The following is a 21,518-nucleotide window of genomic DNA, read 5'->3' on the forward strand; positions in this document are numbered from 1 at the left end:
GAATATTTTTACTGACAATTGTTTTGTAGCTTAGTAACTAACATTGTGATGAAAATAGATTTTTTTACTTTTTGTTTTTTTTTCAGCATTTTTCACTAATAATGTTTTTTGACCATTTTTTCAGGCATGCTAATGAAAATAATTTATTAAAAAAATGAATATATTTGAACAAACACTGATACATTTAGCACTATTTCATATGTACATAATTTGTATAATGTCATTTTTGTATAGTTTTTTCTGTAGTGTTTACTTCATAGTGAATTTGATAAAATTAATGTACAATAAAAATTTGCCAACTGAATAAAATATCAGCATAAAATAACTGTCCGAGTCTAAATTATTATTTTTATTTTACATGTAATTTAAATTCTTATAAATTCCGATTAAAAGACAAAGTTACGTATACTTTTCATTAAGGCTGTAGTCGGGTAAAACGCACCAAAAATAAGGAAATCATACAATTTTGCCATTTTGAAACAAATATTTTTTAAAAATCGCTCAATAATAAAATATAAAAAAAATATTTCAATAACAATTTTTTTTAAAGTATAACCGAAGGCATACTTTTACATAGAATTAAAGGTAAATGTCACAAAATTTATGTGATTTAAAATGCTTGTATTTCTTTTCAAAACCAAAAAATTAAGATTTTGCTTTGGCCATTTTAATTTTCAATCTATTATCTTTAAATCATTTGTAAATTTTTTAGTTCAATACTTGGTCTTTATATAAGAATCGAGACACCAAAGTTTAGTCTAAATTTGAAATGGTGTAATCTGCCGGTCGAAAATGACTTACATTTTAGTTTTATAAAACTTTTAAGCATAAATTTTTAATAGAAATACCTTTACAAATTATTGTTTTTATCTAATTTATGTTTTTTTATTATTGTGCGATTGTTAAAAAAAAATAGTTTTAAAATGGCAAAATCATATGATTTTTCTCATTTTTCATGCATTTTACCGACTTCAGCCTTAATAATTGTGAATTTTTCAAGAAGTGCAATTATAATATTTTTTCTATTTGATGATTTTTCTATATTATGTTATATAACTCTTACCCCTATTTACCGATTTTTTACTGAAGGAATAAGGGCTAGTCTACAAAAAAATGCATATGCTAAAACTTTTTGATATAGTTGGTAAATTTAATTGTACGTCGTCGCAGGTCAAGTTTCATAATCTAATTTATTTATATTTTTGACTTTCAGAGCACTTCTTCTAAGCATCAGCCGCAAGTGATGATGACTACAACCGGAACACTCCAGCATTCCGAACACCCTCGCCGCGGGGATCCGAACAGAACTCGCGAACGCCACCACAACACGGATTCCCTTCGTCAACCGCACGCCGCCCATCAGCGCCAGCACCATTATCATCCTCATTCACACACCTACTCCGAAATCGGCCGCGTCGGATACCGCAGAGGCAGCGAACAGGAGTTCAGAGAGATCCACGACGATCCGGTTTACGAAGAAATCGAAAGGAACGAAACGTTTATGTCCGACATTTCCGACGATAATTCGGGCCACGGCGACGGCTTCGTCCGGCCCGTCGACCAACTCGGACACCCTGCAAAGTTCTACGGCGACCATCGCCCGTTGATCTCTTACAGCCCCGGAGAGAGGCATCGCTACGACCGCTCGCCCGTGGCGCTGGACCACCAGGCGCCCCATGGGAAATACAGCACCGGCCGGTGGGGCGACAGCCTAGAGAGACACGCCGATCGTTCCATGTACGCCTACCACTCTCAGGATCCTAGCAACATGCGGACGCTCGCCGCCGTTCTTAAAGCCGATAACGACGTAACCAGCAAAGTTCTTTGCCACGGGCACGGGACGCATCCGCGCGTCTTACCCCCCTACAGCGATTGCTAGACGAAAATAAACAAAAAACAACAGTGCAATATTTATTTGGTAGACAGAGTGTACTGACGGATATGCGCAAAGTATAAAACACGCATTTTTATCACATGATTTAAAATATAATTGATATTTTTGACTCGAATCTAAGTCGTGTTTTTATACTTCACGCTGATCTTTTTAACTTCTCGAATTGAGTCTTCGATTCTCATCCGCGAGTGATTGTACGATTTGACAGTTCACACAATTGACTAATTTATTTTAACCTGTAGTAACAAGAGAGATTGTTAATCGATCGCAGCTATAGAAATACAATTTATATGAAATAAAAGTAGGATATTTAAGCGTTATTTGATTGTGATATTTCTTTTTATTATTTTATTTTAGTCATGTATTCCGTTTGTATTTTATAGACCCGACAAAAATTTAAACTTGCAGACTTGAATTATTAAAATTGTCATTAAATCGCGTTATGCATACGCGTTATGTATACAAGTTGATGTGACATTTGAAAGTGATTTTATTGTTATGTACAATCAGTGTTTGTAGGAATATTAAGAAAAGTGACCCATCATCATATAAAAATGTAATAATAATAACATAAAACTTAATCACTACGTAGCCATTATAAATTAAGTAATCTTAGTGTACAAATTGTTAAATACCTAATAGAAATGTATTTATAGACAACTCTAGGTCCAGTTAAACATATATATTTTTTTGTAAATATAATCATAAGCATACTGATAAGGATTAATAAAGAAAATAGCGTGTTGAAGTATGTTTGCCATAGTAACTTGTATAAATTTGTCACCCTGTGAGAGAAGTAGAAAAAATGGCTTCGTTTCATTTAAAAATTATAAATTCATCATCATCGTACGCCTTTTTGCATCCAATACACCGGTACACCAAATAGAGCGTATCGATCGTCTGTTACATGAAGGTAAGATGATGCGCCTCACACATTACTCGTCATGCCGCACGTCACGCTCCTCGTCGTGCCCACCGCTCCCTATTTTTTCGGGTTTTGAGAGCGAGTCAAAGGACCGGCGATATGAGCGCGAGTGGCTGGCCACATAATTGCGCGGTCGCAGTACGCGTCCAGCGCTCATACAAGACGCACGCGTCATTATGAATGATGTGTATTTCTTTGTATGACATTGATATTAATTAGCTATACTAAAAATGCATAGCGCGCACGCCGCCACGGTTTAATCGTCCATTGTATAGAAAGACAAATGACAAGTGCGGAGCATCGCGATTAATTGCAGTGTGTGGGCAGAGAGGGCGGCAGCGCAAGGAGCAAAGTGACGAGCAGCGCAAGGAGCATAGTCTGGCGGGGTTTATTAGATGCCAGTCTAGGAACATGAATTATTGAAGTGTGCTCCCTACTGCTGACCTTCCCGGGAATCGAACCTGGGACCTCGAGCTTAGTAGGCGAAAGGGCCATCCACAGTGCTACGAGGCGGACTCGCCTCCGATTGATTTCATAATTCAGGATTTTACCTGAGAGTAACCATCGGCCGTAAGCGCTCATCCAGGATTCTGGTACAGAATTTTTATCCGAGAGCCGTCATTTAGTTAAAGGCTCTCGTCCAGAATTCTGGTCCTATTTTACACACAGAACTGTATTCTTCATTTTCACATGCACTTGACACGTCCACCTTGTTTTTCGGTCTCCTTCGATTTCTGAATCCGTCGACATTCGCCATTTCAATATGTTTTTGTAATATTCTAATGATAACGAAGCCATTTGTCATGTAAATTTGAAAATATTTGTATATTTAATTGCTAGAAAACAAAATTATGTTCAACAAGTCACACCTATTTGTAATATTGTGGATTGGTTTTATCTTAACAACTATAAAAAATAACAATAAACATATTTTATTAAAAAATATTTCAAATGTTCAAATATTTGTGGACAGGTACTGGTAGATTTTACCCCGTACAAAGTTTGACAAGATTGAACACGATTATAACAGATGGAGAACAATTTTTTGAAAGGGATATGAATGTCTAGGCATTTACCGAGCTGCTGTAATTAAATTTCCTAGATTATCACCGCCGTTCAGATGCACAGTGAGTTTTTCTGGGTATTAACCCATGCATATTAATGCCGTGTGTTATTCACACTCTTTAAATCTTGGGGAGATCATTCAGCAATGACTAGTGGTGATTTTTTTTATACCTAATTTAAAAAAATATTCATAAATTTGTACCTTCGTTTTTGGTCACAAGAATAGTCTTCGATGGTTGAGAATAATGTTATTATTAGATACTCACTGGATTTCTCCGGATCCTTTCTTGTATTTTTCGGACCTCGTCGGACCGGGTTTTCAAAACCATAGAACAGACCAGAAACACGCACCGTTTCGCGTAGCGTAAATAAACGGAGTTGCGTGCTCAAAAAAAAATGACGATGCTTCAGCCGTTGACAACAGAAAACTATTTCCACTAATCTATTAAATCAACTCAAACAGCAATTATTATTAACTTCGTGGTATAAAACACATTAGTTTATCAAAAAATACCACGATGACATTCAAGTAGATATCATTTTCATTATGTCAACACGAAGAGCTCTGTGCCGACTGCTGACTCCTTCTAGAAATGAGTAATGCCAAAAAGAGCCACGTCGAGCGCCACATGTCCTATGTTGACTATAATATCAAAGAAAAATAAGCTTTATAAAATCATGTTTAAATCACTATTTTTCAAATAAAAAATCTTCAAATAATACCTGTAATCTGCAAGCTTACTTAAGGAGAAAATAACAGCAACTAGGTTTTACGAATTGTTTACATATTTCTATGAAGAAATAAGCTGAAGTAACCTGCTAGTTTCTTAAATTACTGGCGACGAGCTGGACGCTGGGCGCATTAAAACGTTTTATATTTCTTTTTGGAGTTGTATATAAATGGCAACAATAATTTATGATAGATGGCAATTATTTTATTTATTTTTCCATACTGTCAAATATAATGGTACGCTTCGCATAATCGCTCGCCGAATTTGATTAGTAAAAGACACAATTGAAATTTACAAGCCTCCCGGCAATCTAAACCAATTTAAATCATCCTGGTACCCAGTAATAAAGAACTCACATCAAAAGCGTAGACTGTGAAATGATGCAGATTTTAGATTTTCAAGCGTCATATGGCAATGCCTGTGATTGGAAGAACGACACTTATAAAAACTTCTATAATTACTATGGCTGTCCCCTGTACGAGATGTATCAGTTAAATTCTACCACCAATTTACGGGGTCATAACTGAAAGCTATATCGTCCCCAATTCCTTTCAGCGGGGTATTTTATACTGGAATTAATTGCACAAGCCTAGCCGTCCATTCCATTTCTGTCAACTGGTTGAAAAAAACATTCATGCCTTTTAAAGGAAGAAGAACTTGGACAAAAAGCCGTACACAAGATATTAAAATAATGATAATGATAGTTCATCAAATGTAAATGCCTAGGCTTCTATATCCCCTTTAAAATGTTCGTCGTCTCTGTTGCAATCTAAATATTTTCATAGTTGTTATTTAAAACGATCCCTGCTCAATTGTAACAACACATTAATAAATATAGATATTGCATATTGTAAATAAGGTTGAGATTTTTATCTTGACATTAGGAGACCCAATAAAATAAAATACATAAATAGTGATCCCTTTAACGTAAGACATTTAGTGGAATTATATTTATACATTACGGGATTTGTACATTTCTCATTGTAAGAAAATAAAACTGTTTTTAATTTTTACTGTATATGTTACTCGTTTTTATCATTTCCAATGTATATTATGTTACAAATGCAAATATTGTAGCCGATGCCAACATCACGAATATGCAGAAACATTGTTTTGGGTTTAAATTTACAAACAAACAAATCACTCTTTTTGCATACAGACCTTGATTCCTCCACATTCATTAATCTCTATCGCATGCCGTGTCTTTCACAAATTCCTCGTTTTCTGTAGAGGTGATAAAAAAATATGAAACAGTTATTTTTCCAAAAAATTTTACCGTTGTTCTTTGGAATGAGAAAATTCAGTGTTTTTTTTCATTTGTTAATAGACTATTAACTCGCCTTTCATCCTCTCGTTATCTGCTGTGATCATACCGTTATGAGTGTGATCCCATCGCCCAGGGTTCGCGACGTGGACGCTAACGAGTTGGACTAGTCAGTAGTGTTGCCGGTGGAATGCAACTGGGCGTTTGCAGCATTTTATAGAATCACACCCTCCAGCAAGTGTGCCTCACTGCGACCCTACTGACAGTTCGAACCCCGAAGTTGGGCTGACAAAGAGGGAGATGATCAATTCGGCGAAACGATTCAAAAGCCTTGTAATTCGCATTTCGACAGCATTCCGTCTTCTTTCATCCTTGTTTTTTAAATAGTAATAACGAAACCCGGTCACCGGTTAACAATTCTAAATTAAAAGTGAACAAATCTAAAAAGTATTTTACTTATTAAAATTCATTTAAACATTTTTCATTTGTATCAAAAACCAACTTTATAACATAATTCGTAATTACTCACTGCTTAAAACTATGAAAATGAAATTCGCGACATTGGCATCGATATAATTTGTTTTCAGACTGCATAACCTCACTTTTATATACAGTAAACACTATCACATATTTTTAAAGGTTGATTAATAATTCAGTTTTTATTCAAATAGAAATTAATATTGGACTCACTTTTTTGTTTATTCACAAAAGCGAACTTAGATTCTTTAACAAACTGTTAATATTATATTATTTTTCAAATCTTCTGTTTTTATACAAGTTAAATTTTGTTAGTTTTTCACATATTTTTTTGTACATCTTATACAGCACTTTCCATACTGTACTTTCATTTCTCTCTTATTTCTTACATTGAATGTTGTCAATGTTTCATATCATTTATAATCTAAAAACCTTATAAGTGTTAAAATGATATGTATGATCAATAACATGTTTTAAATCAAACTATTTAAAAATTATGGAATCTTTGTATCATGAAGTGCAGTTTGGATTTCAAGCATTTTGGCTAAAACTTATTTTTGATCAACTCCTCAAACCATTGAAATATTGATTCATTTTCTTGTCTTCTTAGCATTGTGTTTTTCACCAACAATTCAGGCAAGGAGCCAGAAAAACTTAACTGAGAAAAACTTAACAGCTTTTGGCGAAATGGCTTCCAAACATAAGTAACCGATGACATCATTTAATAAACACATTGAATGTGCGTCGTCGATGGCATTTCAATTCTTCTTCGAGCCTTCTTCTCTAACAAGCTTTCCTCATGGTCAGACGTGACGCTATGCAGAAAAATGACGTCGTTTGTGAGATAAGATTTTCACAATTTTAAACTCATCATTTCCTTTTCCGCGTAGTTTAGTGTAAAATCACCCTTTTTTAATTAATATTTCATGTCAACCATGCCGGGAATTGAACCTGAGACCTCTTGCGTAGTAGGCAAACGCGCTGACCATTATACTACGAGGCCGACGATTTAAAACTACATAAATAATAATACTGACAGCCAGTGGCATAGCGCAGAAATACGAAGTAGTGAAATATTTATATTTTTATCTCTTCCTCACGTGAATGTTTGTGTGTCAAGATTTGCTCTCTTTTTTATAAAAAAAATATTTTGACGCAACATTTGCAAAATCTGAAAAGCAGCTAGTAATGTAATGTGTCTTCACTATCATATTGAATACAGGAATTTTAACAAAACAACCACATCAAACTATCACGTCGTTTGACCATAGGGGTAGGCAGAGAGGATTGAACTCCATATCACCATCTTTGCATGCAGACTATTCCAAATTTGACATGTCAATCTTCAAGTATTGGTCATGTCATGTCTTTCTCGGTCTTCCTTGTTTTCTGCATCCATCGACATTCGCACTGTAAATGTTTTAAGCCATTCTTTCGCTCTCCATATCCAAACCAATGCAGAACGCCTTTCTTGATTTTGTCAATAATATTTATCTCAGCCTAACAGAGATATCACATTTTGACAGAATTTTCATCTTATTCAAATGTTGACCAAAAGGGACAACACTCAATGCTGATGACAATTTTATCACAATTGATATTTCATTAAAAATATGTGATAAGTGTTATAATTTGAAAATACACTGTATATCTGTTAAGAAAACACACATTTTTAATTGAAAAACGACTGAAATTCATAAATTCCCATCTTAATAGTATAAGTGTTAATTTTGGTCGTATTCAAATTTATAATACTGAGGAATATTATAACCAAACAATATTTAAAAATATATACGTACATCAGAAGCAATATTTTCCATTTTTATATTTATGTACAACAAGCGCGTCTCCTTTTCAAATGTTTTTTCTTTTTTAACAATGTCAGATTTTATAATAACTTTTAATACAATAATGCTACAATAAATTGTTTTATAAAAAAGATGTACAATAAAAAATTTTAAACTCATAGAAACAACGCTTGGGAATTAGGAATGCAAAATTTTCTACTGTATAATAATTTTGGTAAAAAGAGGTTTGTTGAAATGTAATTTTTTGAATGGAAAAAATTAAACCTGAGGAATTATTAAAAATTTTGGTATTTCTTCAAAATCTTCTGTAAGAATATATATTTTTTTATGAATGCAGAATTCAAACTCTCTTAAATAAATTGAAAAAAGTTCATGAAACACATCTTACAATATATGCCTATTTAATCAAATTAGTTTGATTTTTGTAAAACATATTATACAGAAATTCACTCCAATATAAACTAGACTAGAAAAATAACTTTTCTGTACAATTCCGACTACCAACATAAGCAGAATGAAATAGAGACAAATTTTGGGGTACCAGTAATTTATTTAAAAATAAACTCATCGTTTTTTAATTTTGGAAGATAAGGGTGTAAATAAATCTTAATTTCATTAATTTTAACACACACATTTGTCTTTTTCATTCAGAAATTAGTTCGACAATCATAAACACTTTTTGAAAAAATTCCGCAGATTTTGTAAAACAACCAGATGTCACATGTAAAAAATAAAGCGGGAATTAAAAACAATATCATCATCGTTCTCCGCACCTAATGGTGTATAAGGCACACAAAACGTACTGCTTTGGTACACAAAACGCTTCATATCTCGGCTTTTTTTGTTATATGAAGGTAAGATTATCAGTTTTATGCTTCAGGTGCCTGTTTAGGGACTATGAAATATTCTCGTTTAAAATCATATTTTTAAATAAATATTTCATGTTGACCATGTCAGGAATCGAACCGGAGATCTCTTGCATGGCAGGCAAACCACTGACCATTACCATGACGTTCCAAAGCGTTTCTATGAGTTTTTCGAAATTATTATTATTTATTTTTTAAATCTCAAACATCCGATTCTTTTGACAATAGGGAGCATGCGATCCATCGGTAAAAACATTTAAATATAATTACGAAAAAATCTATTTATGTATTTAATTATTTTGTTTGTATTATTCTTACTAAATTGAACCAAATGAATTAAAATTGCGTTTTTTAAAAGTTTCATTGAAAATTATTTATTGAAAATGGGAGAGTGAATTAATGTTTATTTCTGACAAAATGGCACAGATAACAATCATTTATATGAAATAACTTGTATAAAGAGTTAAAATAAGAAAAGAATATTGGAGATAGTTGATCAAGAATTGGAAATGAAACTTGTGGAAATTACAATAAATACATTAGTTTTATATAAAAATACGTTATATTTTTAGGTACAGTTTACATTAAAATAATGTACTAAAATATACTTAAATTATTACATGTTTGAACTTCCACAGAAATAAAGGAACATAATATAAGCCCTTTGCTGGTAAAATAAATTCATTGCTTACATTACATTTCTGTAATCAGTATAAGTCAAAAACCTTTTTTTCCTGGTTCTTTAGCTAACCTTTTCTACGCCGCTAGTTTTGTAAATTTATTGACATAATTTTAAGTTGCTAGAATTGCACTTGCCCATGCGCTTTGTATCTGCAAGACGATTGGTAATCTTGCTTCAATATGTAAATTTTACCAACCATAAACTACTTAATTTTTTAAATGGGGTCTAGAAAGTAAACAGTCCATGCGCTTAGTAGCTGCAAGACTTGTTATAATCTAACTCCTATTTTTAAAAATGAGTTTTTTATATGTTTATTTTAATGTCATTCAAAAATTTAACTTCATTGTCAAATTTAAACATAATGTATTATTACAGATTACTTACAAAGATTACTTACAGTCCATGCTCTCTGCAGCTGCAAGACGTGCTGTAATCTAGCTCCTGTCTGTTAAAATGGAAATATTTGAAAGAAGGAACTAGAATCCCAATCGTCTATGCGCTCTGTAGCTGCGAGATGTGCAGGAATATTTATTTATTGTACAGCACCCTTGAGGTGATTTTCACAAAAATGGCGCTGTATAAATTATCCAACTATAGTAATAATAATAGACAGGTCCCAGCAGGCCGTGAAATTTTAGGCAATTTTTATAAACTCTAATTTAAACTGTTGTCGTGTCAGTAGTTTTAACAATTCCTCGTGTTATGTCAAACTTCTAACAAATGTCTCCAAGTGTACGAAATCTAAAACCATTCAGAATACTGGACCTCGATGCGTATAGCGCGTATAAAAAAAATATATAGCGTAGAAATCCACATGACACAATAATACCTAGTGTGGGTTGATATTTATAGTATTTTAATTATTTTTTTAAATTACATTTATAACACAATAAGGTGACTAATCTGTAATTGATTTTCTTTTGCTGGATTTTCACCTAAAAGTAGCCCCTGAATAAATTTTAAATAAATACAAAATAATATAATAAATGTCAATCCACCCTAATTTTACCGTGCTGTGTGGATTTGGACGGTATGTGTAAATCAGGCCTACGTTTTTAATGAACACACACTTGTACCCTTCCGAAACGTACACAGATATAACTAATACAAGCACATTAAGTATGTGTGCGTGGCCTCAACAAGTTTTGACATTTTGCTAGTTGGTTTACATCACCTGTAACTCAATCACAAATAACTATCGACGTGCTTAAAAACATGCTAAACATTTGAGTGATCACAATAAATAATAATGAACATGCTTAAGTTATCGCAGTCATAAGTCAACGCATGTGTAATCTCTAAGTCAACGCTCGTGTTGATTTGTTTATTGTTTTCCTCTGTTCACTGGCAAAAAATCGGCGTTTACTATAAAAAATAATACAATATATTGAATTTGCAAAATAGTAAGGAGTATCTAATACAAAAAAGTGAAAATTAAATTACAATTACTATGGCGACTGCTTTTCTTGACATTTGGCTTGCCAACCGCCGGCTAAATGCAATAAATAGCGTGATAAATAATAAATAAATAAATCAAAATAGCAGTTTTGGAATATTTTCCATATTCACACCGGTGAAATTAAAATATGTGATTGCGTAGCAGGATTATACGTCGCGAAACGTAAATATTTTGACATTTAATATTAGGTGTTCACGGGTGTTGCATTGTGATCGCAATACGATAAACAACCATGATGAAAAATTGTTATCACGTCGCTTATTAGCATGTCGATAGTTATTTGTGATTAAATGGGGGCTATATGATACCCTGTTTCCAACTTAATATTTTTTTTAGCTTCAGAAATATGTGTTTTTATGATGCCAGCCATTGAATTGTGTTGTACAGTAATGTAGCATTATTTGCAAATAATATATTATTTTTTTTAAAATAGTAAAATACGTTTACAATCAATTAATCAATTAAAAAAATCATATTTAGATTCCTAAATTGTCATCAGGAACCTAATTTGGACCTTTAAATTGTAAAAATTTCACATGGAAATTACACATCAAATATATGAATCTTTGAAATCTCATTTGAGTCTTTAAATAATTAAATTAATACACATAATATCACATCAATTTATCCTGTGGAAGTTTTACATCTTTTCGATACTTTACAACCACTGTAATGTGAAAAATCTTATTTATATCTTTAAAAATAGTCAATCATTGCGTGAAAGTTATACATAAAAAAGATGAATCTTAGTGTTGTATATTTTGTATTTTTGACGAATGTAAACTGTATCTAAAAATGTTGTATGTATACACCTCCACTAAACTTTGGGAGTACATATCAAATAATATTTATCTCCCTTAGAAATTGTATCAAAATATAATTAAGGAATCCGTCTTGAATCAATTGTACATGGAAAGACTTCAAAAATTATGATAATTGTAGTAAATATAAAAACAAATGCTTTAGAATTGGAAAAAATCTTGATTTTTAAATTAATAAAAACTACTTGACAAATGGTTGTTTTATTTTATATGTTTCACATTGTTTTGTCTATTCCTTTTTTCATCCGAATAGGGTATTATCACTTGGGAGGAATATCGGATTTAACCTACTCTACAAATAAAAGACTTTTTAAAGATTCTTCTAGTGTATATATAAACCCTTATAATATTTTCATTCATTATTTTCGTTTCGAAAATAAGGTCTTTAGAAAACGATCGTTTCGTCAGTTGGTAATAAATTTTGTCACAAAAGTTCACGAGTGATGCATTAATTTTAATGTTGGTAAAGCCACAGGGCACATATATAAATATAAGGAGAGTTTTCTATGCATATTATCTTAAGCCCCCCCCCTTACCCACTCCAGTTTCAGGCACTGACAGATGAAAGTGAAAACAGATTACATCTTACATCTCAAACTTCTTTTATTATTTTATGGTTTTCAACCTCTTCTAAATATTAATTTATTATGATAATGATAAATTGAATTATCAATTTATCATGAAAATTATAAATCACAACTCGTAATGTTTGATAAGTGACAGGACGCATAAATGTAAACAAACGACACATAGAAAAAGAAAGCTATCTACAATACTCTATGAAATCCATAGACATTGATGAAAAAAAATTCGATGACGTCACAAAACATCCGAAGACGTCATACTGGATTACGTCACGAATTGTTTGTTTTTGGCACCATTCAAATTACTAGAATTTAATCCTTTAAATCTCCCTTATTTTTTAACAGATTTTAATAAGAAAAGTACCTACCGATCGGCTTGTGATTTTTTAGATTAATTTATTAGCTAATAAAAAAAATCCATTTAAATTGTCTATTGATCACCGCGGAAGATTGATTTACTTCGTAAATGCTCAAGACGTTTGATTCCCAGAGAAATCACAATGATGCGACCTCCGTGGTGTAATGATGGTCCCAGGTTCGATACCCAGTGTGATCACAACAATTAAGTCTCGGTGTAACCGCCACATTTACTGCATGTGTGCTACTCGTTAAATTTATTTGCTGCTTCTAGGCCCTGGTTAAGATGTTGCGATTCTGACTGTGGGTAGGTACCACATTTTTGTCTCCGGCCCAACATAATAATACTTAATTCAAACTCATATAACAATAAAATAATAAGTAAATCTGAGTCAAGTATAATTGATAAGATTAAGAAAGGGTCTCTGAGATGGTTTGGTCACGTAGAACGAATGGACGACGAAAGAATGGTAAAACAAGTACATATGGCGAAAATGAACGGCAACGTGAGACGAGGACGACCAAGGAAGACGTGGCATGATCAGATCTTCCAAAGATCTTCAGAGACCAAAATCTTAAGCCCAGACTTGTCAAAAGCAGACAGAACAGAAGGGCATGTATGACAAGATGTATGAATGTGGAAGAAGCTAGGAATGTATGCCAGGATTGACGTGTGTGGCGGTCCATTCTCTCTGCCCACCCCTACGGGGAAATGGCGTGATGGTAGTAGTATAACAAAAAAATAATAAAATAGCAACCGAACTGTCATCGTGTGTGCATGTGCTTTTGATATTCTCACAGCGGTCGCGAATTAGTTATTTTTGCAATCAATTACTAATTCAATCCACCGTGTCGTGTCGTGTAATTGCATATATTTATAATAATCAAGGAACCACATCAAATGCCCCTCCTTCCTGACCACAGGATCTGATCTGATCCTGATTGCCGCGAGAGAAGTTCCTAGAAGAAAAGCATAGAATTAAGAGTAGTCCAGAAACCGCATACGCGCATCAAACAGAAGGCGACTAAACTACTCTTAAAGGAGTAGTTTTACGTTTTGACCCATTAGTGTCTTTGTAGACGTCGCTCAGTACGCAACTCCCGATATGAATTTAACTATGATGTGTTGAGTCGTTTTAAAGTATAGAAATATTGCTGGGATCAAAAAGAAACAGGATGGGATAATATTTCACGTGGAAGTGGCAAATGCATGTGTAAGTAGCAAACGCATTGCTTAAAAATTAATTTATTTTTCCATCTGTCAGATTGTCAAAGCAAACAAAATGGACTTTTTGTTAGTGTTGCCAGGGTAGTCAAATTTTTACGCTACTTTGCTCATTAAATATTATTTAACATGACATTAAAATATCTGCTTTAGGTAAAATAAAATGTGTTACATTTTTTAAGTTCAAAGGTCATTAATTCAATTACTCTTATTAAATGACCCTTTACTTATCTACTCTGTTGTGCCAATCAATGTTTCCGCGTGTACAATTCAATTTTAGAGAACTTTATTGTAAAAATATAATTATGTTACATTTGTGTTATGATTTTATTTTTCGCGATCTGGCAACATTACGCGGCGACTTCAAGTATGCGCTCGGTGAAAGTGGGGGGATTTTTGGACAGTCTGATGTATTCAAATATGATTATACGTGCCTTCTGGACTATTCTTAATTCTATGTTCCAAACAATAAGGTGCCAGAACCCCAGTACAAGGTAGGTATTTGCATTCATTATATTAGGGTTCGGTGGCAAAGTAAATGAAGATAACGCATTCCGCGAACCAGACCAATTTCGAGCGTTTATCTGCCAACAGGCAAGTGGCGCGATCACTTGGTCGTATTGGAAATTGGTTCTCTCAGAAATGTGCATTTTGCTCTTTTCCAGGCAGTGGCTATCTATGGTATAGTGGGCTGGGGAGGTTGCACGGCGTCCATCATAAACTTCATATTAAATGTGCAAAAAATAATACTTGATACTTGTGATGCTTCAATGTCCCCTAATTTCTAAAATCCCACCTGGGACACTGTTTCTATTAATTATTTATTTATTTTTTACCATACGGCACAAGTGCCTTTTACAATATAAAACATAACAATAAAATGTGTTAGATACACAAAAAATAAAATGGAAAAAACAATATTAAAAATGAGTATAAAAGAAAAATAACGAGAAAAATATAAATATACATATACATGTATGTATGTCAGCATACAAAATATATAAAAAAAGTCGGTGTATTATGAATAAAAAATTAGTTAACACCAGGGCCCCGATTACAATGGGAAGTTAACATTTATCTTAAATTTTATTTACAAAGTAAAATTAAGCTTCATATACAATATAATTGCTTATGCTTACAATATAATGCTTTTTTTCGTAGAACTTTTTTTCGTAGGACTTTTTCAGTGTACAATACAAAATTTAAAGACATAGATATCACTGTCAGATTAAAAATTTACACTAAAAATGCATTAGTAACTTGGTAGACATTATAATAATAAATATGTACATCTCCCTTCCCCTCCTTATCCTCTCTTCAAGCATCCTTGTTCTAATCCCGCCCAATTTACAATAACTTACTGTTCTTAAAAATAAAAATACTTTGAATTTTCATGCAAATATACACACTTGTAAATATCGATATTAGTTTATACCGTCTGAGTATATACCGATGAAGATAGCCGTTCATAATCGCGGCCCTAGGCCCCTATTCTAGTGGGAAGGTAAAAAAAATAATTTTAAATTTCATCTATAAAATAAAATGATGTTTTCTGTATGAAAAATACAATATTTGTACATTTCTTTTTCTAAACATGATCAATTACAGATTACCGGCGATAAACATTGAATTTTCATACGAATGAACACATTTTCGTACATAAATATTGATTTTACTTTATTCCGTCTCCGATATATATGTATTTTTTATTTATTTAATTCTGATGGTTACATTGCTGGTTTGTTTCAGTGCTTATTTTGTTATTGTTTTTAAAAGTATTTTATGGATTATTTTTATTAGTTTTATATCAATGAATGTTTTTTTTTAAAATAATTTATATTGCTAATTCTATTTAAATACGTAATTTATTCATGTTTATTTTATTATTAATTCTTACAATTTTTTCGAATTTTTATTGTAATTTATTTTCAATCTTAATAAATTATTTTGTTCATGTTCATGTTTGTTGTACGTGTGATGTCACTGAACTTCTCCTAAACGGCTTAGCCGTGCGGTTTTCAGCGAAATGTAGATCTTTGCGCTGTGCGTGTTCGCAGATATTAAAATTTTCAATCGAATCAGAGAATAAAAAAGTTAGAAGCATAATTTTTTTTTTATCGAGCTACCAGGGTTGTATTCGACGAGAAATGTAAGGATGTTGTTTTTTTGTATTTAAAAAAAGTTTGTTTTTGAATGTTTACAAACAACATTCGCTTTTTATAAATTCCAATCAGATTCTTTCCTTAAATTCCTTATAATTTCTTCCCTTTTATTTCTTCTTACTGTATTTTTGGTAATACTAAAATAATATTAACTGATATTAAATATTTTTTTTTAATATCGCATTCATGAATAAAGTTCATCCCTGTTGGGGAAAAGAGCCGAGTTTGACATTTGCAAAAAGAATAATATATTTGAAAAATAATTATTTTATGTTTTGGAACTCAACCATAAACAAGTACCTACTTAAATTCAATATTTGATTATTAACATTTTTGAGTTTTGGAATTCAATCATAAACAAGTACCTAGTTACCTACTTATCAATGAAAAGTCTTTTTCCAAGGTAATAGCAGGCAAGCCGACGTTCGGGCAGGACAATATCTGTCGGGTCCGCTAGTTTTAATTAACATATATATTATTAGTGTTTAAATGTAATTGATTAAAAATAAGTGTGTCTTTTTTTATTGTTGTAATATTTCTGTGTATTATGTTTTATATTTCATAGTTTGTCAACCAAATAAATAAATAGACATCGATGCGTTTATAACCGTTTTTTTGTCGACCTCGTGGTGAAGTGGTCAGCGCATTCGCCTACCATTCAAGAGGTCTCGGGTTCGATTCCTGATGTAACCTTGTAAGAACGCCGTTAATAATTAGGTTTATTTTCACAATGTTTGATTATGTCCAAATGCTTGCAGACAAGTATGATAAAGTTTTCAGCTCTTTTACTTCACAAAAGTCAACAGATGGAAGAGTTGAGGAAATGTGGATGTTTAAACATGGGCAGAATGGTGAATGTTACACAGTGTGTAAAGTGGCCACTTAAACCAGCCAATGACAGGTCATAAGCCCTGTAAATGCCTAGACTTCCATATTCCCTTCTCAATTTTTTTCCCCTCTCTGTTGAAATTAATTTAAATAGGTTTATTTTAGTTTTTCTTAGTTTTAAAGCTGATTTTATATATGTTGATTTATGTGGCAAACATTGTTTTAAAAAAATTAATTAACACGCCAGATACGAAAGATTTTTCGTATGTCAATATAAATAACTCCTTAGACGTTACTACAAAGTTATGTCGTCACTTTTTCTGACAAATGTCATTCTAATCAAGCTATATTTAAGGACTTTAGGTACCTACTTATCAATGAAAAGTCTTTTTCCAAGGCAAGCCAACGTTCGGGCAGGACAACGTCTGTCGGGTCCGCCAGTGTGTAATATAATATGTATGAATTGGCGAATTTAACGAGAGTAGAAAGTCGAGGGCTGCCGTATATGCATGCATACATTATACATGCACCAATGTACATATACGAGTATGTATAGGTACAAAAACATGACAACATTCCAGACAGATAAATCTTCCCTAAAGTGCGTTCTATTATACCCTCCCACCCCGTTTAATCTACAGTGCATCCCTGTTCACAGAACCGGATTTTTAATTCTCATATTATTTTAATTATTATTTATTTATCATCATCACCTTTTCGCACCTAATGGTGCATAAGACACTGCATCGGTACACCAATTGCAGCGTCTGATCTAACCGACTGATCATCTTACCTTCAAGTAAGATAGGCCAGTAGCTCAATCACAAATAACTGACGTGCACCAAAATGAACCAAAATTTATTTACAAGTAATTCAAATAGATCGAGTCAAAGAAGGAATCGTGTGTTAGAAATACCACATTGTAAAACGAGGCTAGCACAGAGACATGCATATTTTATAGGCCCAAAAATTTTTAACTCCTTTTTTACTGATAATATTTCATTGATCCCAAACTTTCAAAATTATCCTTCTTTTAAAAAACACGCACTATCCTGGATTCAAACTCAATATATGTTTTTTTTCTATGATATATTTTGTTGCCCTTTAATAATAAGAAATATTTTTATTTTTTTATTTCCTTTTTTAATTACTATAAAAAAAGAAAATGCTTCATAATCTTTTACAGAATATTTTCTTTTCTCCTTTTTATGTTACACAAAAATATTATAACTGTCTATTTATTATAGGAGTAAAAATTCATAAACATTTCTTGTATACCCACGAACAGGCCATGCCTTTATGGGATTTTTTGTTTACTATTTTTACTGTTAATATATATTTCATTGCTATGTACTTATCCTTTATTTTTTAATACTTTGTTTTACCTCTTATGTATATTGTATAAGAAACAAAAAAAAAAAAAAATAATAATATAAATAAAAAATGCTACATTCGTGATCACCTAGTATTAAATGCAAAAATATTTACGTTACGGGACGTACAATTCTGCTGCGCAATCATATATTTGAATGTCACTGGTGTAAATATGGAAAATATTCCAAAACTGTTATTATTTATTTATTTATTATTTATCATGCTATTTATTGCATTTAGCCGGCCGTTGGCAAGCCAAATATCAAAAAAAGCAATCGCCATAGTAATTGTAAATTATTTTTTTTACTTTTTTGTATTAGATACTCCTTACTATTACGCAAATGCAATGTATTGTATTATTTTTTATAGTAAACGCCGATTTTTCGCCAGTGAACTGTATTTATTTACGAGAAAAACAAAAAACAAACCGACACGAGCGTTGACGTAGATATTACAAACGCGTTGACTTATGACCGCGATAACTTAAGCGTGTTCATTATTGTTCATTGTGATTGCTCAAATGCTTAGCATGTTTTTAAGCGCGTCGACAGTTATTTGTGATTGAGCTACAGGAAGGGTTGATAATGTATCCCTTTGATTTCTTTTATGTATGTATCTAATGTACTCGTATATTATGATAAATAAAGTTTTTTTTTTAAATAAAGGAGAAATATTTGCGTTCTTAAAATTTACCAAAATATTTCATTTTAAGTGGCTATTTTCAACGAGTTGTAAATAACTCACTTTTAGAAAATGAAAAGCAAGTTGGGGTAGAGTGGGGTTCGGACCTCGGACCTCTGATCCGTGAGTCCGCAACACTAGCCACGGGACCACAACCCGATTCAAAATATTGATAATATATAAGGTAGTTATAATTTTTTATAATATTAAATTTTATATAAATACCAATGTGACTCTGTGTAAAGAATTGTAAGAACCTACGTTATTTTGTTTTTAAACGCAATCACCCTCATAGTTGAAAAACTAAACAGTTTGAATGAATTTAATAATGTTTTGAGTATGTCCAAATGTTTGTAGACGGGTTTATTTACTGAATTTACTCCGTAGAGAGTTATTTATACCAAAATTTGTTGATTAAACTAACTGGTTTAGTCTGGTTTGTTTTCAGGCGTTGCGTAGTAGGTGAAATGGTTCAGCCGGATGAATCTCACCCACATGATAAAGGTTTAGCTCTTTTACTTCACAAAAGTCAACAGATGGAAGAGTTGAGGAAATATGAATGTTTAAACATATGGTGAATGTTGCACAGTATGCAAAGTGGCCAATTAAACCAGCCAATGACATGTCGTGAGTTCTGTTAATCTGTTGCAACAAATTAATGGATTCAATTTATTAATTGATGAAATCAAAAATCTTTATTCATTCAAAATTACATTTGTTTAAATATTAATGAACTAATTAAGGCTTTTTAGGCAGTGACCGCGTCAAGCCATAATAACTAACAATAAATAATACATAGTAAAATTAATAAGATTAAATTATTATGACAGGTGATGCAGTAGAATAACAATCCAGAAAAACAAGGTATAAGTAATAAATAATAAAATTCCAAAGAATACAGTGTAAAAAAGATAATCAGATATAAATGATACAAATTAAGATTCATACGTAATAAAATATACGAAATTAGAGTATCATTGAAATCAAAAAAATAATAGTAAAATAGAGTAGTATGAAAAAAAAACAAAATAATAGTATTATTTAAATATAAAAAGAATATATGTATATAAACTTATAATTAGAAATCAAACACTGATTTGAGTCTACTGAACACTTTATTTTATTTTTACAAATATAAAAATAAAAACTTCGTGACAATTGTTTCGCCTTATTAGGGCATTTTTAAACGAATGTGAAGATTATTTGGATTGAATGTCCTTATATAGTTATATAATTAAAGGTACTTAAGTAGAAAATAAAAATAATCTTATGAACAGCATGTACATTAATCATAATTGAGGGAAAAACCAATGGTTAAGGGAGAGGCTAAGTGTTTAATAGGTAATGGGGAATTTAGGTATTTATATTTGAATTTCGGGGAAAATATAACAAAGTAAGTATTTATTGATATACAAATATAAATATTTCAATCATGTTTTAAAATTAAAATGAACAGCAACCTATTATAATATTATTGAAATTTTTTCGACAACAATTATCTAAATTTACAAAACTATAAAGCTTCATTAATTGATAAGCTTTATAGTTTTGTAATTAAAGTGAATTGATTTTAATCTTTCGGTGGTTAATATATTCCTTAAAAACACAGTTTTTATGCCATAAAATCCAATTTCTCAATTATCATTTCAATTATGTTATACATATATATATATATTTATTGATTGATTTGGTGTTTATTTACATTTACATTTATTTTTTGCACCACAACAGGCCAGGAGGCCCAATTACAGTAGTGAATTACATCACAGAACACCCAGGCTTGAGAAAAATCACATTTTTATTTTCCGTGTTCTCACCGGGAATCGAACCCGGAACCTTCCGTGCATGAGTCAAGCGTCTTGACCACTACACCACGGAGGCCGCCTTTTAATTTGTTATTAATAAATTTAAGAATATATATATACATAATAACAATCCAGAAAACCAAGGCATAAGTAATAAATAATAAAATTCCAAAGAATACAATGTAAAAAAGATAATCAGATATAAATGATACAAATTAAGATTCATACATCATTGAAATCAACAAAATAATAGTATTATGGTAAAATATAGTAGTATTGAAATATATAGTATCATTTAAATCAATATAAAAAATATATATACATAGAAAACATAATTGAAAAGATGTTGGTTTTTATGGAATAAAAACTGAATATAAAGTGTTAAATATCCTCTCTGCCGATACCTACGGGGAAGCGGCGCAATGGTTTGTGTTATGGCATGTTTTTTCTCTACCAATTTAGGAATGTATGGGTAAATTTACTCTCGAAAAGAAATGCGAAAATGCGGTT

At 31.8% G+C, this 21,518-nt stretch overlaps 1 protein-coding gene and 1 long non-coding RNA gene across 4 annotated transcripts in view; one reads left to right on the forward strand and one right to left on the reverse strand.

The window, feature by feature from the left end:
* Positions 1-3,739, forward strand: part of Cirl (Calcium-independent receptor for alpha-latrotoxin) — a 408,720-nt gene extending 404,981 nt beyond the window's left edge. For 2 of the 3 annotated variants that reach the window (XM_088234636.1, XM_088234638.1), the window contains one exon: positions 1,214-3,739. In XM_088234636.1, coding sequence (XP_088090762.1) covers positions 1,214-1,879 — 666 coding nt within the window. In that variant the 3' untranslated portion in view covers positions 1,880-3,739. The remainder of the gene's footprint in view (positions 1-1,213) is intronic. The other variant, XM_088234640.1, reaches the window with a different exon arrangement.
* The window catches only part of LOC148276174 (uncharacterized), a 164,157-nt gene that overhangs the window by 44,745 nt on the left and 97,894 nt on the right, over positions 1-21,518 (reverse strand). The window lies entirely within an intron of this gene.

Source organism: Micrasema longulum, unplaced genomic scaffold (genome assembly GCF_059751315.1).
Source record: "Micrasema longulum isolate JH-2025_06_02 unplaced genomic scaffold, ASM5975131v1 h1tg001264l, whole genome shotgun sequence".
Lineage (NCBI taxonomy): Eukaryota > Metazoa > Arthropoda > Insecta > Trichoptera > Brachycentridae > Micrasema > Micrasema longulum.